The sequence below is a fragment of the Pipistrellus hanaki genome (genome assembly GCF_964339955.1).
Source record: "Pipistrellus hanaki genome assembly, chromosome: 15".
In the NCBI taxonomy this organism is placed as follows: Eukaryota; Metazoa; Chordata; class Mammalia; order Chiroptera; family Vespertilionidae; genus Pipistrellus; species Pipistrellus hanaki.
Genome location: NC_140517.1, coordinates 27,014,852 through 27,034,281, shown reverse-complemented (window position 1 = coordinate 27,034,281; position 19,430 = coordinate 27,014,852). Strand labels below are relative to the sequence as shown.

At 41.1% G+C, this 19,430-nt stretch overlaps 1 protein-coding gene across 4 annotated transcripts in view; it reads right to left on the bottom strand.

Annotated features, from left to right (window-relative positions):
• ZC3H18 (zinc finger CCCH-type containing 18) overlaps window positions 1-19,430 on the bottom strand; it is a 69,387-nt gene that overhangs the window by 27,247 nt on the left and 22,710 nt on the right. For all 4 annotated transcript variants that reach the window (XM_084905032.1, XM_084905033.1, XM_084905034.1 and 1 more), the window contains 5 exons: window positions 10,603-10,751; window positions 10,013-10,105; window positions 8,605-8,762; window positions 4,304-4,421; window positions 2,655-2,923 (listed from right to left, as the gene is read on the bottom strand). In XM_084905032.1, coding sequence (XP_084761158.1) covers window positions 2,655-2,923; window positions 4,304-4,421; window positions 8,605-8,762; window positions 10,013-10,105; window positions 10,603-10,751 — 787 coding nt within the window. The remainder of the gene's footprint in view (window positions 1-2,654; window positions 2,924-4,303; window positions 4,422-8,604; window positions 8,763-10,012; window positions 10,106-10,602; window positions 10,752-19,430) is intronic.

Sequence of the window (19,430 nt, the reverse complement as noted above, 5' to 3'; positions counted from 1 at the left end):
AGCCCAAACAAATCCAAGAAATAAGGGTTGATGAGAATATAGAGAATGGGGAACCTTGCACTGCTGTTGGGAATGTAAATTGGTGCAGCCACTATGAAAAACAATATGTAGTCCTCAAGAAATAAAAAAATAAAACTACCATATGATCCAGCAATCCAATTCCATTTCTGGGTATATATATCCAAAGAAAATAAAATCACCCTAGAAGTATATGCACTCCTATATTCACTATAGTATTATTCAAAATAGCCAAGACATGGAAATAACCAGTGTCCACAAACAGATGAATGGATTTTTAAAAAGTGGTAAATATATTCAATAGAATATTATTCAACCATGAAAAAGAACATATTGCCATTTGGGACTACATGGATGGACCTTGTGGGCATTATGCTAAGAAAAATAAGCCAGATAAAGACTATTTTCACTGTAGAGTCTCATATTGGAATCTAAAAACTCATAGAAACAGAAAGAATGGTGGTTGTCATGTATGAGGGGATGGGGGCAATGTTGGTCAAATGATACAAATTTTCAGGATCTAACATATAGCATGGTGACTAGAATTAACAATATTTATATACAATATTGTGTATATAAGCTACTAAGAGAGTACACCTTAAATCTTATCACCACACACACAAAAAAGGTAATTACGTGATGTGATGTTGGTGTTAACTAACCTTAGTGTGGTAATCATTCACAACATAAATGTGTCAAATCATCATATTATACACCTTAAATTACACAATGTTATATTACATGTCAACTGTATCTAAATAAAGCTGGAAAAAATAAGAGGCCTCCCCTTAAAAAAAAATAAGAAAATAAACTTCAGAATGAAGGTGAAACAACAAACCACTGAATTAAGAGTATGGATTTGCAAATTAGATACTTGTATTTAGAATCTATAAATAACTTTTACAATTCAATAATAAAGACTATCAAATTTAAAAATGTGCAAAGGATCTGAATAGATATTTTCCCGAAGGAGATATATATATATATGTCCAATAAACACATGAAAAAATGCTCAACATCGTAAGTTATCAGAGAAAAAGCAAATTAAAATATGATGAGATAGCATTTCATATCCATTAGGATGCCTATAATAAAAAAATACATAACAAGTGTTAACAAGGAAGAGGAAGAAATTGGAACCCTCAGACATTTCTGGTGGGAATGTAAAATGTTACAGCTACTTTGGAAAAGTCAAGAGCACCTCAAAAGGTTAAAGATAGTTATTTACCACATGACCTAGCAATTCCACTGTTAGGTTTTCACCTAAGAGAAATGAAAAACATGTTCACACATAAAGATGTACATGAATGCTCATATTCATGATAGCTAAAGGGGAGAAACAACCCAAATGTTCAACAGATAGCTAAACAAAAGACCATATATTATGACCAGAGGCCTGACGCATGAAAATTTGTGCACTCGGGGATGAAGGGGGTTGGGAGTGTGTGTGCGTGTGTGTGTATGTGTGTTCTTCAGCCCAGCCTGTGCCTTCTCACAGTTCAGGACCCCTCAGGGGATGTCCACCTGCCAGCTTAGGCCTGCTCCCCAGGGGATTGGGTTTAAGCTGGCAGTCACATCTCTCTGGCAGCCTGGGAGCCCTCAGGGGACATCCATATAGCGCTGCTGTGGGGAGAGGCTACCACCACCACTGCCACTGCACTGGCCAGCCATGAACCGGCTTCTGGCTGAGCTGCGCTCCCCCTGTGGAAGCACATTGACCACCAGGGGGCAGCTCCTGCATTCAGTATCTGCCCCATGGTGGTCACTGAGCATTATAACGACCCAGTTGTTCCACCTTTAGGGTCAATTTGCATATTACCCTTTATTATACAGGAGAATTCCATTCCATGAAATGTCCACAATGAACAAATCCAGAGACAGAAAGTGGATTAGTGGTTTCCAGGAACCAGATGGGTGTTTTGGGGGAAATGTGGAGTTACTACTAATGGGTACAAGGTTTCTTTTGGGGCAACAAAGGTGTTTTAAAATTGTGGTGATGGCACCACAAGTCCATGAATGCTCAATTTGTACATTTTAAATGGGGGTATTATATCATCTGTGAATTATATCTCAATAAAGCTGTAAAAAGCACACACTAAATTTTATCAAATTCTATGATTTTCTAAAGAGGACCACCTTTCCTGCTCCAGTATTTAAATACGTTTAAAAAGAAAAAAAAAAAAAAAAGCTGTGCAAAGCTCGAGCCTGCCTCGCCCTCTGGGCCTTTACTGTGGAGCATGTCCTCACTGCCCACAGTAACCCAACTCTCATGGGACAGCATGGAACCTGCCCCTCATAGAACAAGTTAAGTGGAGAGGCCAGCAGTCTACCTGGTCCTGTGTTCTAGATGCTAGAGCACCACACTGTGGCCACCAACAAACATGCACATCCTGCAATTCCTAAATTCTTCTCCTAGGCCCAGATGAACTGGGAATCCAGGACTTTACTGATTTAGGAAATAACAGTGTGGTGCACACAGTGCATGCTTCACAACACACATGATGGGGCAGCAACTACTAATCAAGACACATTAACATTTCTTCAGGACTGTAGGGAAAGGAGTGTGGGAAGCAGGCAGGGCCAAGTCAGTGGGGCTGCAGGCCCCTATTCCAGGGCCCCAGTGCTGGGTGGCCTACCTTGGTGGCTGTGGGGAGCGGGGCTTTGGCTTCTCCTTTTCCTTCTCTCGCTCTTTCTCTCTGTCTCGGTCTCTGTGCTGTCTGTCCTTCTCATCCCGCTTGGCTCGCTCTCGCTCCCACTCCTCTTTCCTCCGCTGCCGCTCCTTGTCGCGCTCTCGCTCCCGCTCCCGCTCCCGCTCCCGCTGCCGGCGCTCTCGTTCTCGTTCTCGGTCTCGCTCCCGCTCGCGCTCTCGCTGTCTGTTCTCTCGCTCTCTTTCCCTTTCCCGTTCCTTTGTGGAAAAGCCAAACACACAAACATACACCAGCTGTGATTGAAACACTTAAAATGGAAAGTACAGAGAAAATGCAGAAGAGCACGAGAATGAAGATTAGGGAATAATCTCTGGTGGTAATTTTGTTACGGTTTCTCCTTAAAACACGCTGTTAAAGAATGGATTAGATGCTAAATTAGGGTGCAACACAACCTAAGAGTGAACTCTTCCAACCCCTAATTACAACCTAATCAGCATCCAAGGGCTGGTGTGAGTTCTAGCTGCCAGCACACAGACAGCGGGCCTTTCTGGCCTCAGCTCTTCACATGTAGGGTGGAGATGACCAAGACTCTGCACAGGCTCAGGCCTGGGCACCTAAAGCACTCTGCTTAGTGGTATCTGAAACAAAGTAGGCACCTCAAAATGGTGGCTCTTGTTTTTCTAAGCATAATCCTTGAACAACTTTTTGAACTATTACTTTGTTCTCATTCATATATTTAATATTCAAAATTAAAAGGGAATGCCAAGATCACAGCACACTGGCAGGTTTTGAGCTTTAGGTGGCTGGGAAGAAGTGAAGTGCACTCCTGACCTTCATGCTGGCCCACCTGTAGGGCACAGTGGGGGAATGTGTTGGAAAGGGACCCCAGCAGGTCCCTGCTAAATTTCAAGGCAGCCCTGCCTGGCATGAGGCACTGCACCCTTATAGCCCAACCCCAGTGAGGAATCTGCTCTACGGGGTACAGGGGCACCGATGGTCAACCAGGGTCCTTGACTCTCTATAAGCTTGCCATTTGATGGGTTCCCAGGGAAGTCACCTTCCTTTGGTCCTAAAAACACATGATTATCACATAAATCATAGCATAAAACTACTAAACTGCTTCTAACTAATCTCTTTCTAGTAGCAGCTTTTTCATATCATCCTAATTCAACTCAAAGGCTGAAGCACATGTATTCACAAATATACACTAAACTCTCAAGAGAAGTACTATTATAGGCCAGTTCTCCATTAAGACAAAGACATGGTTGGTAGAGGCCCAAAGGAATGTACTGAATTGGTTAAGCATGATAATTATAAATGATATTACTAAGGAGCCTGAAAAAGTAATATGCTTAAGAGGGTGAAACACACTCCCCTGCAAGCTTGTATCAATACCCCAATCACCAAGTATAATTTAAAAAAGGGGAAAGAACACAGATAAACCCAAGGAAGTCTCTGTTCAAATCACTACAAATTTAATATGTGGATCTACATTAGTTCTTCAGTCAATGGGCTGAAATTAGTACACTGTGCTGACATAATTAAGCACACATGAAGTCCTAGAAATAAAAAAAGCAGGCGATTTAAAAAAAAATCAATCAGTGAAATTCAGAGCTGCGGATCTAAGTCTTACTTACCCGGTAATTCTGGTACGGTTCTGTTTCTGTATATTGCACCCTGAAATTCTCATACTGCCCACCACGCCAGAACCGGTCTATTTCATAGTCATAATAAGGATCTGCATAAGGTTCAAGTCTGAAAACAAAAACAAAAAATAAAGTAAATCTTTTCACATAAAAACAGTATTGCAAACATACTATATAAAAATGTTAGCAAAAAGAATCCAATACCACATTGAGAAAATAATATAGGCTGAAACCGGTTTAGCTCAGTGGATAGAGCGTCGGTCTGTGGACTGAATGGTCCTAGGTTTGATTCCGGTAAAGGGCATGTACATTGGTAGCGGGCACATCCCCGGTAGGGGGTGTGCAGGAGGCAGCTGGTCGATGTTTCTAGCTCCCTATCCCTCTCTCTTCCTCTCTGTAAAAAAAAAAAAAATCAATAAAATATATTTAAAAAAAAAAAAAGAAAAAAATATAGCATGACTATGTGGGATTTATTCCAGGAATGCAAGGTTGAGTTGATATTAGGAAATTTATGAGTAAACATCATATAATAGACCTAAAGAGAAAATCAAAAGGATTCCATCTACAGATGAAGAAAATGTCTGATGGAAATTCAATACCTCTTCCTGATGAAAATACTCAAGAAAATAGGAAATAATGCTTTCTTAATGTGATAAAACATATGTATATACTAGAGGCCCGGTGCACCAATTCGTCCACAGGTGGGGTCCCTCTGGACCCTGAAGGGATCTGAAGGGATCTGGCTGAAGGGATCTGGCTGAAACCCACAGTCCAATGCCACCTGCAGCTCCTACCTGCCACTTCCACTCATCCTGGTCCCTCTATGCTTGCTGTGGGCTTGCGCACAATCAGTTCCGATCTGGAGAGGCTCATGTTGCCGCAGTAGCACTTGCCAGCCATGAGCCCTATGTCTAGCAGCCTCCCAAGGGGAGTGAGTGGCCTGCGGGATCAGGATGAAACTGGCTCTCTGACATCCCCCAAGGGGTCCCAGAATGCAAGAGGGCACAGGCCAGGCTGAGGGACCCTACCCGATCAGGCTGGGGAGGGACTCAAGAAGGCTCCAGGGCATGTCAGGCCCATCTCGATGTTCCAATCAGCTAGCAAGCAAGCTAACCTACCAGTTGGAGCATCTGCCCCCTGGTGGTCAGTGCACATCATAGCAAGCGGTTGAGCAACCTTAGCATATTATGCTATGATTAGTTGTTTGGTTGTTCTGCCGTTCAGTCTATTTGCATATTACCCTTTTATTATATAGGATTCTAGAATAAAGCCAGCATCTTACTTTAGGGGAATAGGAGAGAAATTTTGTAAGATTGGGACAAGGCAAGGAGGTCTGCGGCTTCCTCAATGACCATTGTGCTGAAGGCACTGTCAATGCTGGTAGGTAGAGAAAAATTAATAATAGAAACCAAAGGCCTGGGGCAGGGAAGGCTGGAGAGGGTCAATGAGGGTAAAAGGAGACATACTTAATACTTTGAATAATAAAGATAAAAAGAGAAAGAAACCAACGCCTTCATATACACAAATAACTAGCTAGGAGACAGAGGAAAGAGAAAACTTCATTTCAGCAAGGAAGAAGAAAAATACTTAGGAACAGCCTTAGCCAGTTTGGCTCAGTAGAAAGAACATCAGCCTGAAGGGTCCTGGGTTCAATTCCCATACAGGGCAAATACCAGGATTGCAGGCTGGATCCCCAGTAGGGGTCGTGCAGGAAGCAGCCGATCAATGATTCTCTCTCGTTATTGATGTTTCTCTCTCTCTCCCTTTCCCTTCCTCTCTGAAATCAATAAAAATATACTTAAAAAATACTTAGTAACAAAAAACATTTGACCAGAAGTATGCAGAACCTATTTGAGGAAAACTTCAAAAAACTCTTGAAAGACACGCAAGTCATGGCCATCTCTAGTCAGCTTCATGGCCTTCCGCTGGCTGCTTTCTAGGAAATCTCTCCTCTGGTGTTTTCAGTGCACCTGGCAGAGCTAATCCAAGGCTGGCTCTGCCAAATGGACATAGTTCTTTTTCATCTCAAACAGCCAGATATCCTTCTAACAACCTAACCTCACACCACTCAGATCATATTTTTAAAAATATATTTTTATTGATTTTAGAGAGGAAGAGAGAGAGAGAAAGAGAATCATTGATTGCCTGCCTCCTGCTTGCCCTCCCACTGGGGATCTAACTCACAATCCGGGCATGTGCCCTTGACCGGAATCGAACTGGAGGTCCTTTAGTCCACAGACTGATGCTCTATCCACTGAACCAAACTGGCTAGGGCCAATCAAATAATATTTAATGACAACCATCAATAACTGCAGCACCACATTTGCTACCCAGAAAGGAGAGAATACAGTCTCTGAGGCATAGACTTTTCTTGTGTCCTTACTAGTAAAATTACAAAACCAACCCAATACATAGCCAATGAAGACCCAGAACACTTTCCCAAAATGCATGAACCTCACTCAGAGCAGATCTGTATAACTAGCTCCTGTAACTCCCACAAACACCTCCCAGACAAAGACAGTGTCAACAGCTTCACTTACACTAGAAAAAGGTGAGGCCTTAGACCTGTGGCCATATGCCCTCAGCAACAAATGCAATTCTCACTCAGACACTCTTGTCTGTGACCTAACAACTTTCCCCAAACCCAATTAGGAAACACATTTTTAACTAGTCTTTAAACCAGAGGTCGCCAACCTTTTGGACCTCATGGACCACCGGTTGGCAACCACTGTTCCAAAGGTTTCCTTAAACCAGTGATCACCAACCTCTCAGACCTCATGGACCACCAGTTGGCGACCACTGCTTTAAACCTCTACCCTTCTACCTCTGAGCTATTAGCTACCACAACAGGTGTGGACACTAGAGCATCCTGCCCTCTCCTCTGTGCACCCAGAAAGCCCAAGGGAGCATAGCCTGGGGACAGAGGGCCTTGGGATAGCCTAGTGGGTTCAGGTCAACATGATGAATCTGGCAACACCAGCACTGTTTGTGTTCCTTTTTTCTGCACCTTCTACTGTCATTTCTTCCAGAAGCCAGCAACTGTGATTTTCCAGTAGCAAATGTAAATGAATAAAGAGTTGCTTGCTACAAGTCTAAGATGGTGTTAAAGTCAGTTCAGATCATTGGTTGCTCAGGAGAAACCTTAGAGGTGAGTGCAACAAACCTGGACTTTCCCCTGGGAAGAGCACTGGGGAAAAGTGCTGTACTCATCATGTTACACAATCCTATATAATAAAGAGGTAATATGCAAATTGACCCTCACCCCATCGCACAAGATGGCTACCCCCATGTGGTCAAAGATGGTCCCTACAAGATGGCTAGCAGGAGAGGGTAGTTGTGGATGATCAGGCCAGCAGGGGAGGGCAGTTAGGGGCAACCAAGCCGGCAGGGGAAGGCAGTTGAGGGCCACCAGGCTGGCATGGGAGAGCAGTTAGGGGTGACTGGGCTGGCAGGGGAGGGCAGTTAGGGGTGACAGGGGCAGCAGAGGAGGGCAGCTGGGGGTGACCAGGCCAGCAGGAGAGGGCAGTTGGGGTGATCGGGTTGGCAGGGGAGCAGTTAGGCTTTGATCAGGTTGGTAGGGGAGTGGTTAGGGGATGATCAGGCTGGCAGGCAGATAAGTGGCTGGGAGCCAGCAGTCCTGAATTGTGAGAGGGATGTCCAACTATGAGAGGGCAGTTGGATATCCCCCAAGGGTCCCAGAATGGAGAGGGTGCAGGCTGGGCTGAGAGGACTCCTACCCACAGTGCATGAATTTCATGCTCCAGGCCTCTAGTTTCTAAAGATATGACTACGATTTTCAACCACATGTACTTCCTTTGTAATTATTTTTTAAAAGGCCAATAAAAAAATATCTGGTAGAAGAAACAACAAAATCAGCATTTACAACGAAAAAAAGTCACACCTTCCATGCTCCTGGATTTTAATGACAAATTTCATAAGTTTTCCTGGTTCCTGCCTGGGTTACTTGGGGAGAGGTGAGGAAAGACTTATGGGACTTCAAGAACGGCTGTTAATAACTCTCAGAGCTTTTAGGAGCCCAAATGGGCATGAGCTCTCCCAGTCACATGGCCTTGAGAGAAAACATTTCCTTCACGGAAGCAAAGTACTAAGGAAAGTCAATTGCCAAAACATCTGAAATTATCTCAGGGATAGCATTCTCAGTCCATAAAGAGTGGACAGGTACCTGCCCCCATACACTTTGGAGAACCTACATGTCACTGCTCTCCAGGACACAAGTCCTACACAATTCAATTCTCTTTCAAAAGGGAATGAAGAGGCAAACCATTCCTTACACTGTGTCTCTGACATCTCTTGTAATCCGATAATTCCAATCTCGGAAAACTTCATTTTCTTTGTCAAACTCCCGTTCATCTTCACCAATGGTCACAGTAAACCTTTTCTCTTCAAAATCAGGCTCCTGTTCTTTTCGAATGGTTGCTTTTTTTAAAACCTACCGTTGTGAGAAAAAGCCAACACCATTACTGTTAGGGAAAACAAAAGGAAGCCTATCTTGATTTGACCCATGGAGGCTTAGGCAGCATGGCTGAGTGCTCAGTGGGCAAGTTGTGCCTCAGCTCTAACCCCAGGCAGACAAAGAAAGGATCCCATGTACCTTTCTGTGGGACTAGAGTGCCATGTCCCTGCACAGAGCTGCATCTAAGCAATACCATAGAGCAGTGTTTCCCAACCTTCTCTCATGATGAGGATCACCTGGTGGAGTTGTTAAAACACAGATTCCTGAATCCCAACTAAGAAGTGCTAAACTAGAATTTTTGGGAACATATAGGTAAAATTGTATACTTAACTAGTGCTCTAAGACAGATTTTATATACAGAGCACTAAGTTAGGTATGCAATTTTACCTATATGTTCTCAAAAATTCTAGTTTAGCTCTTCTTAGTTGGGATTCAGGAATCTGTGTTTTAACAACTCCACCAGGTGATTCTCATCATGAGAGAAGGTTGGGAAACACTGCTAGAGCTTACTCCTATCTTGGGGGGGGGGGGGGGCGGTGATATAGTTGGTCGCTTCTTAATAATAGTCCTGGCACTGAACCAGGGAGCCCCAGATATTCATTAATGATGAGGACTGAGTGTGGAGAGGAAGGTAAATCTGCTTATGGCATAAAAGGCACAAGGAGCCATTAAAGTCTCAGAGAAAAGGAGAGTGGTGAAGTATGTGTTATGGGCGGGAGAATGGTTTTGTTTTAGTCTGTTATTTCACTGAAGAGAAACCAACTTAGGAGGCTCAGAAAGCAGCCTGGACATTCAGGGCCAAAGCATGATCTGGAGTAAAAAAAGTAGTGGGATGAGGGGAGGCACAAGATCACATCCTGGCTTGAGAGAGAAGACAGTTTCTCCAGAAGCCTGGCCATTTGGGGGTAGCAGTATGTACTGACTCTGGGGAATGGCTCTGAGCGATTGGGGCTGTAGTACCAGTTGTGGTTGTTCAATGCTGCCAAGCCACATAGGCTGAGTCTCCTTGGCCTTCTGGGCTTGGTCATGACCTAGAATGCCTTAGACAGAGAGTTAGAAATAATTTTCTATTCTCTAGCTCTTCAAAGAAGCCTCAGAAATATACCCCTCACTTCAGAGGCTCTACTGGGTTTTGGATCACTGTCTCCAGGTCAAGAAAATACTAATTTTGTCCATAGACCACCACTAGTATTTTTCTTCTTAGGTTTTCTGCCAAATTCTGTTACCTCCTTTGCATGACGAAGTCCTCGTTCCCAGGCACTCTCTGTGGGGGGTTCTGGAGGGGGTGGAGGCAAAATTTCATCAACTACTGGCCCACCCTATTAAAAAATGAGAAGGGAAAAGTTGAGAAAGCAAGCAAAACTTTAAAATCTATAAAGAAATGAGAGCAAAAACACCTGGAAGCATCTGGAAGGCAGCTCTGTGACAGACATCACAAAAATGCCTTTTTACCCAAGGTGTAGTAATGTGCCTTAAGCTGGAGAGTCACAAACAGCTTAGATATCAGATTTGATAGCAATTTAAAAAATCAGGTGTTGCCCTACCAATTTTACTCAGAGTTACAGCTTCGACCTGTGGACCAAAGGATCACGGGTTCAAATACTGGTCAAGGGCATGTGCTTCAGTTGCAGGTTTCCCAGCCCCAGTAGGAGTGTGTGCAGGAGACAACCCATAGATGTTTCTCTCTCTCCCTCCCTCCTACTTCTTCCCTTCTACTCTCTCTAGGATTCAATGGAAAAAAATCCTTAGGTGAGGATTGAAAAAAAAAAAAAAAAAAAAAAAAAAGAAAGAAAAGAAAGAAAAAGTGTTCACGCACCCAAGGGTTGGCAGGCATCAGTGGGTGAGGTCCGAGAGGTGGGGCACCATTAGGCGGGAAAGGTTCGGCTTTGGTGATTAGGGAGTAGTTGCCCTTGTCGTTGACTCCAGGGTGTATAAACCTACAATTCATTCCCCAGGTACAGTTCCCTAAGGAAACAAAAGTTAGGTCAGAATGTGCCTACAAGAGCCCATGTGCATGAGGCCAGCTTCCTGCCTACTTTGCTTGGGTTTTCCTGAGGGCCTGTGACATGCCAGACAGTATGCTGAGCACACTCATCGGTTACTGGCGTCACCCTCCACCCTGTAAGGTGCATGAACCTGAATACAGACATGCCAGAGCACATCAGCCGCAGTGCAAGTGTGTGTGTGCCTGAGCCCCTCACCCCACTTGCATACACATCCAAGTCCTTGGCAGGCAGACCTGAATAGTCACAGACCTGACCCTCAGCTGTGGAGTAAGCAGTAGTTCCTAAAAGACTCCTGGTCATGTGTTAGAGGAAACAGCCCCTGTTCCAAGGTCATCATGTGAATAGTTAATTTTCCCCTCAAAACAGAAAAGTCCAAGAGCTTCCCAGACAGAGGTGGCCCCTGTTCTGTGGATTTACTGCTCAGAGATACTACACCCCCAGTGAGGGTCACAGGTGCATATAAAGAACCATATTCTGACTCAAATCCACTCAATACTGAAATAGAAACCGAGAAGCATAAAAAAGAACAGAATTCTCCAAACTTGTCTGTAAATTTGCATTTTTCCTATCAAAAGACTCACAAACCATTTTAGTATATTTCTGGTACTTAAAACACATAAACAATGACAATATATTAGATGTTTATACTTCACACAGAAAAAGTCATCTTTTAATATTATTTAGTGATGAGACAGTCAGGATTATTCAAGAAAACCACTTACCTTTTAGCATAGGAAGGACAAAGTCAAAACTTTATCACATGTGTCAAACACAAGGCCCGCGGGCCAAATCCAGCCCGCCAGGCCTTGCAATGTGGCCCGCTCAGCGCTGTCATCACTGCACTCCGCTGTCAGTTTATGACATTGTCAGTTTATGACTGTTCAGTAAACCATTCGGCCCTCGATTTAGGCTGGATTTTAGATTTTGGCCCCTTCTCTGATTGAGTTCGACACCCCTACTTTAAATCTAATCACTGAATAAATCACTTTAAAAATTTTTATTTTTTAGAGTGGGTAAGTAACATGTACACAGACTTAAAAATAAATATGGCACACAATATCTTAGTTTAAAAAAATTCTTCAATGGGTTAACATGTAGTTAAATTTTAAACTATTTAAAATATATATTCACTTCTAAACATTATATTTCATTTGAATATTTTTGTCAACAAAACCATTTTCCTTGTGCAATGTAAATTAAAGAGAAACAATAAATTGGTATTTGGGGACAAGCTAAATTTTACCTTTTAAACATTATGAATTCTTAATCTTATATTAAAACCAACTTAATACACTGATCTAAATTAAATATGAAAGAAAGCATGTTTAAAATTGCTTGTCTGAGAATGTAAAAATGACAGATTAATTTTTAAAATTCCTAAAAGTGTTTGAGAAATCACATATAAGTCAGAGGGGAAATACTGTACTCAAGGGGGTTCAAAATCCCCGAATCTCAGGAGGTTTATAGAAAAAGGCGATGCACTCACACATCTAAATAAAAAATCTCAAAACACTATGAAGTTCATCATTTGACTCTTACAAAACTATTACTGCATTTCATATTGTAGCTAAAAAAGTAAAGCACACTGTAGAAAATTTCAAGTATATAAAAGTATGATTATAAACAACTTTCCCATAATTTTTAAACCTAATATATGACTGGATGATAGATAAATGGATATTTGTTATATTGCTATTTTATTTAAAATAATTTCAAAACAAAACATTACCCACAAGCTAGCAAAATGACAAAAAGGATACTGTATTACTCATACTGGAAAGGGGAGAAAAGAGGAACAGGAAGATGAGAAGAAACACAAGAGGAAAGTACAGGGCAAGAGCCGGGGCATGTGCCCCTCTGAAACACTGGTGACAGAAGCCCAACCCCTCAAAGCCCCCTGTCCCTTGGGTATGCTAAGATCCTTGCTGAATATATGTCTGGATCCCTGGCCACCAAAGCAAAGCCAAAAAGAAAGCAGTTGGAATACTGCACCCCTATTAGCCCTTTTAAAGTAAAATTTTATTTGTGTAGAAAAATGTCTGGAAATATACATCCCAAACTACCGTGTTTCCCCGAAAATAAGACATCCTCCAAAAATAAGACCTAGCGCATGGAAAGATAAGACATCCCCTGAAAATAAGACCTAGCCAACTTTGGGAGAAAAAAAATAATATAAGACACTTTCTTATTTTCGGGGAAACAGGATATTAGGACTGTGAAAGGAGAAAGATTTTTATTTGACTATAGGCCTGATGCACAAAATTTGCTTCTGCCACTGCCTCAGCCCCTGCCCCCCTCTTCCTTGGCCCTTGCAGCTCCCACTTTGTCGGAACGGTAGTCCTGTCTAGAAGGACCTCCCATCTAATTAGCATATTATGCTTTTATTATATAGGACTAGAGGCCAGATGCATGAAACTCATGCAAGGGTCTTGGCCCTCACCACCACGATGGCTGCCTCTGCCTTGGCTTCCACCTGCCATGGTGAACACCTCTGCCTCGGTCCCCACTGCCACATCTTTATCCAGAAGGTCATTTGGAAAGACATCTGGAAGGACATCTGGGAGGATGTCTGGTCTAATTAGCTTTTATTATTATAGATTGTCTTGACTCTCATTAGCATATATTACATTTGTAATTTTAAAAAGCTATTGGGGAAAAGAATTCTTTGAGAAATGGAAGCAAAATTCGATCTTCTGGTTTTAAAATCATATAGTGGTTTGCTTCTGAATGAAACTTCACAAACACAGAAATTATGTGGATTATGATTCTGACTGGATGAATAAATAGGCTCACAATTATATAAGGATATGAATATGAGCCGGAAGAGAATAGAAGAAATGGAAACAGCTGTAGCAGGCAGTTCAGTGGGACAAGTTTCTTTTTAAAAATATATATATATTTTTTCATTGATTTCAAAGAGAAAGGGAGAGAGATAGAGATAGAAACATCAATGATGAGAGAGAATTATTGATTGGCTGACTCCTGCAAGCCTCCTACTGGGGAGGGGAGGATGAAACTGCAACCCAGGCTTGTGCCCTTGGCCAGAATCAAACCTAGGACCCTTTAGTCCACAGGCAGACGCTCTATTCCGTGAAGCCAAACCAGCTAGGGCGACAAGTTTCCTACATCTTGGCACACATAGGGTTTCAAAGGCATTGATAGTGTTCTATTTATTTTATTTTTTATTTTTTTACTTTCATTTATGGGTCTAGTTTAATTTAACTAGCGCAACACAGAATAAGTCTACTATTTTTTCCATATAACTTAGTTCTTCATTGATAGTGTTCTATTTCTTAACTGGATGGTGGGCTCATCAGTAATTGTTTTACTCATTTATTATTTTCTATGCCTGTATAATAACATTATATTTTTATACAAAATATTTCATAATTAAATGAAATAAAAGGAATTCATTTAAACAAAAAATTTCTCTTAAAAGGTATTCTAGGCCTTCAGGGCCCTCTATAAAGGCAATTATCAATTTTTGAGGAAATAATCAAATCAGTCAAATCACTATAGCCATCCCTATTTTCTTCTGGTTATATTATACATTTTGTGTTGAACCCTGCTTTTCTTTCTTTTCTTTTCTTTTTTACTATATATCTACAAAAGAAGGAACCTGCAGGCTCAACAGCAATAAAGCCAAACTCTTATCAGTGAAACAGACGATATATGCAGGAAACCTAATGGACCGCAGTAGAAATCCAGGAAACTAGCTTGACACAGGACAGGAAATGAATTCCATATCTCCCATGCCAGCAAATCATTGGTCACAACTCATACACTACACTAGCCCAAGGAATTTCATGTCTCCCATGGTGTGAAATGTCAGAAGCAGCAAGCACGCTGTGTCTATGAGCATATGTTTGAGCATGTGTGCATGGGAGGTCCAGAAACACTGCCAGATTTTAAAATTACTGATTGCTGGTTCCACTGATCAGCACAGTGCAGTACTGATTACCGTTTTGGGCTGTGCTGTCACTGTATATGCATATATCCTACCAGAACAGTTGAGATAATTTTACAGTATCTATAAGACATAGTGGTCTTATTTAAATATTTCTCATTCCAATTTCCTATTAGTCTAAATAACTCAGAATAGAAAATAATCAGATTGTGAAAATAAATTAAAGCAGTTTAAAGTACTTAAGTGTAATAATTAAATATGAAGAACACACCCAAGCTCTACAAATGCATATTCTAAAAGGCATACATCCAAAGAACAATTGCATAAAAGATTGCAATAATATACCAAGAACTCCTATATCCTTTCCTTACCCATATCACAGAGAACTATCAGAAATGGGTAGATAGCAACAGTCACATCCAGCAGTATTCTGAGATATTTTAACTTCTTTAAGAAATTCATTATGGTAGCTAAAAAAAAAAATTACAATAGTTTCTGGACTGCTTCCACGAGCTCAGCTTTTGGCTGAGTGGTGCTCTCCCTGTGGTAATGTGCTCCCCCTGTGGTAAGGGGCAACTCCTGAGTTGAACATCTGCCCCCTGGTGGTCAGTGCACATCATAGCAACCTGTTCTGCCATTTAGTCAATCTGTATATTAGACTTTTATTATATAGGATGTTTTATGAAGAACAGAAAATACTTGGTGATATGAGTAGCATTATTTTCCTTTTTGAAAATCTCTTTAATGTTGACACAGAATAGAAGATAGCTGGGTTCTCGTGTCTGCTTTTACATTCAATTTGCTGTATCCGGTTGTTCTGATTGAAAATCCAGCCATAGGCAGAGATGTAGCTGGACAAGGAAGGAGCATTTTAATAGCTTTTTCATGTACTCTTAGATGTCCTTTGATGCTATACCAAACTCAACAAATGAATGCTTCTTCAGTTAGCCACAATATGGAATCTGTAACCTTATCACTGAACTTTTATAACCGGGTTTCACTGCAGGCCACTAGTCTATCTTGAACTGTGAATGGATCTTCTACCTAGGTATAATTTTGTGACACCCAGTGGATGTCTGGAAAAGTTCATTAAAAATGAAAAAGCTGTCGCCGAGACCAGTTTGGCTCAATGGATAGAGCATCGGCTTGGGGACTGAAGGGTCCCGGGTTCAATTCCGGTCAAGGGCATGTACCTTGGTTGCGGGCATATCCCCAGTAGGGGGTGTGCAAGAGGCAGCTGATCGATGACTCTCTCTCATCGATGTTTCTAACTCTCTATCTCTCTCTCTTCCTCTCTGTACAAAATCAATAAAATATATTTAAAAAAAAAAATGAAAAAGCTGTCAAACTCACAGGGGAGTTTTGGCTCTCCACAATTCTAATTTTTACTTGAGGGCTCGAATTTTATCATTAGAATAGATATTGTCAGCTGTTCTCCTTGAAGCAGCAGTCTCATTGGAGAGTCTTTGAGAAGACTTGGTTCTGCACCACCTTTGTATGTTGTGGTCCTTCCTGCAAGTGAACACACACTCCATGGGAAGAGCGCCTGGCTCAGCTCACAGTGCAAACCTCGAATGTGCCCTCACTGGAGATGACCTTTGCACTTCAGAGTGCAGCAGAGGGGGCTCCATGCGCACTTCCAACCTTGTCATACTGAACATAACAAAGACATATATTGAGGGCTCTTATTGGGATGATGAAATATTCTATATCTGGATTGTGGTGATGGCTGCACAACTTGGTATATTTAATTTAAAAAACACTGAATTGTGCACTTGAAACAGGCAAATTTTATGGTATGTAAATTATACCTTGTTAAAATATCTTAAAAAAACACACAAAAAACCTGCACTCAGGTATAAAACAATTACAATTTTTACTGCTCTATCACAGACATCATTAAGTACAGTTGGCATTATTTAACTGTGAGTGAATAGTCATTTATACCCGACTATAAATACAGACTTAATAATAGGGAAATTCAAATAAAAACTACAACAATGTGAGGAGATACCATCCTCATATCCATTAGCATGGTTAGTATAAAATAAATCAGAAATTAACAAATATTGGTGAGGATGTGAGAAACTGGAACCCTTGTGTACTGTTGAGAATGTAAAATGGTACAGCTGCCTTAGAAAATAGTGTTGCAGGTCCTCAAAAAATTAAAAACAGAACTACCAAAATGATCCAGCAATCTGTGTGTATATACTCAAAAGATGCGAGAGCAGAGTCTTAAAAAATATATTTGTACCCCTACGTTCACAGAAGTATTATTCATAATAGCTGAAAGATTGAAGCAATTCAAGTATCCATCAAAAGATGAATGAACAAAATGTAGTCTATATACACACTGGATAAACAAAATGTAATTTATACATACACATTCAGCCTTAAAAAGGAAATTGTGACACATGCGATAACATGGATAAACCTTGAGGACATTATACTAAATGAAGTAAGACAGTCACAAAAAGACAAATGTTATATAATTCAACTTACATTAGCACCTAGAATAGTCAAACTCATATGGTAAAAACCAAAGTAGAATGATGGTTACCAGTGACTGAGGGAAGGGAAGAATGAGTTAGTGTTTAATAGGGGCAGAATTTTAGTTTTATAAGATTGAGAGTTCTGGAGATGGCCAAAACCGGTTTGGCTCAGTGGATAGAGCGTCGGTCTGTGGACTGAAAGGTCCCAGGTTCGATTCAGGTCAAGGGCATGTACATTGATTGCAGGCACATCTCCGATGGGGAGTCTGCAGGAGGCAGCTGGTCGGTGTATTTCTCTCATCGATGTTTCTAACTCTCTATCCCTCTCCCTTCCTCTCTGTGAAAAAAAAAATCAATAAAATATATATTAAAAAAGAAAAGAAAAAAAAAAAAGAGTTCTGGAGATGGATAGTGGCGATGGCCACAATATGAATATGCTCAAAGTCACTGAATTGAGTACACTTAAAAATGATTGAGCCCTAACTGGTTTGGCTCAGTGGAAAGAGTGTCAGCTGGTGGACCAAATGATCCCATGTTCAATAGTGGTCAAGGGCACATACCCTGGTTACAGGCTCCTTCCCAGCCCAGGCCCTGGTCAGTATATGTGCAGTAGGCAAACAATTGATGTCTTTCTCTCACATCGATGTTCCTCTCTGTCTTTCCCTCTCCCACTTTCTCTAAAAGATCAATGAACCCTCAAAAGAAAGAAAAAAGAAAAATCAATGGAAAAATATCCTCCAATGAGGATTAACAACAAAAAAGTGGAGGTGGTAAATTTTATATTATGAATATTTTACCACCATTAAAAAAAAAAGAGAGAACAGGAAGCAGCTGAGACAAGGAGGTCTGGCTAATAGAATAGGGTAGGCCCTACTGACAGCTGGGGAAATCAGAAATCCAAAGGAGGCACAGTTTAAAGAAAATGCTATTTATGCCTTTGTGTCTAGAACTCAGTGTATTGATGATTCAACATAAATATGTGAAAAAAAAACACCCTAAACAAAATATTCGTGATTTAAAATGTTTCAGTTTGTTTTCCTAAATACATCTTGTTTTCAATGGTCACAAGTATTAAAGTGTCCATTTGGGCAGTTCAATGATGAATGTGAAGATCACAACTTGTAACAGAAACACAGTTAACAAACTTAAAAGATCTCTCCCCCGCCCCCGCATTAAGATATAATTCATATACCACAAAATATTACCAAAGTATATAGTCAGAAAAAATAGAAAACAAAACAAAGTATATAGTTGGTGAGTTTTAGTATATCTGAAGTTGTGCACTAATTCCAGAATATCTCATCACTCCAAAAGGAAACCCTGTACTCATTATACATTACCCCCTCACTGTTCCCACCCCCTGGCCCATACTAATGACTAATCTACTTTCTGTTTCTTATTCCGGACAGTTCACATAGGTAAAAATGTACAATATGCAGTCTTTTGTGTCTGGTTTCTTTCTTTCATTTGAAACAAATGTTTACCCATGTTGTACTGTATTCCTTTTTATGGCTGAATAATATTCCATTGTATGGGTAAAGCAAATTTTACTTACCCATCATTAGTGGATGGACATTTAGGTTGTTTCCACCTTGTGGCTATCTTACCTAATAATAGACAAACATGTAAATTGACCATTCCTCCGCTATGTCCGCCAGCCAATCAGAAGCGATATGCAAATTAACTAAAGATGGAGGTTAATTTGCATATGCAGGCGTCTGGGGTGGACAGAATGCTTGTCATCGCCATGGTGACAATGCAGGCGTTAGCCCCACCTCTGTTCTCTAAGGGCCTCTGGGCAGTGTGCGAAGGCCTGTCGGAGCAGAAAGAGGTGGCTCCTGGGCTGGGCCAGAGTGGAAAGGCGATGCCAGGAGTCAGGGAAAGGAAGGCCCATTCTAGCACGAATCTTCGTGCATTGGGCTTCTAGTTATGAATAATGCTGTATGTTCATGTACAAGTTTTTGTGTGGATATGTTTTCATTTCTCCTAAATGGATATCAAGAATGGAATTGTTGGGTCATACGGTAGCTCTATTCTTCACTTTCTGAGGAGTTGACATTTTATGTTCCCACCAGTAGTGTATGAAGGTTCCATTTCTATGCATCCTCACCAAACACAACGAACTTCATTTTTAAAACGACTTCTACTATTGGAAGGAACATACCCAGCTCAATGTAACACCAAACTTGTAAATTGCAGGGAAGTAAAATCATTTACATCCCAAAACTTTTTTATAAGA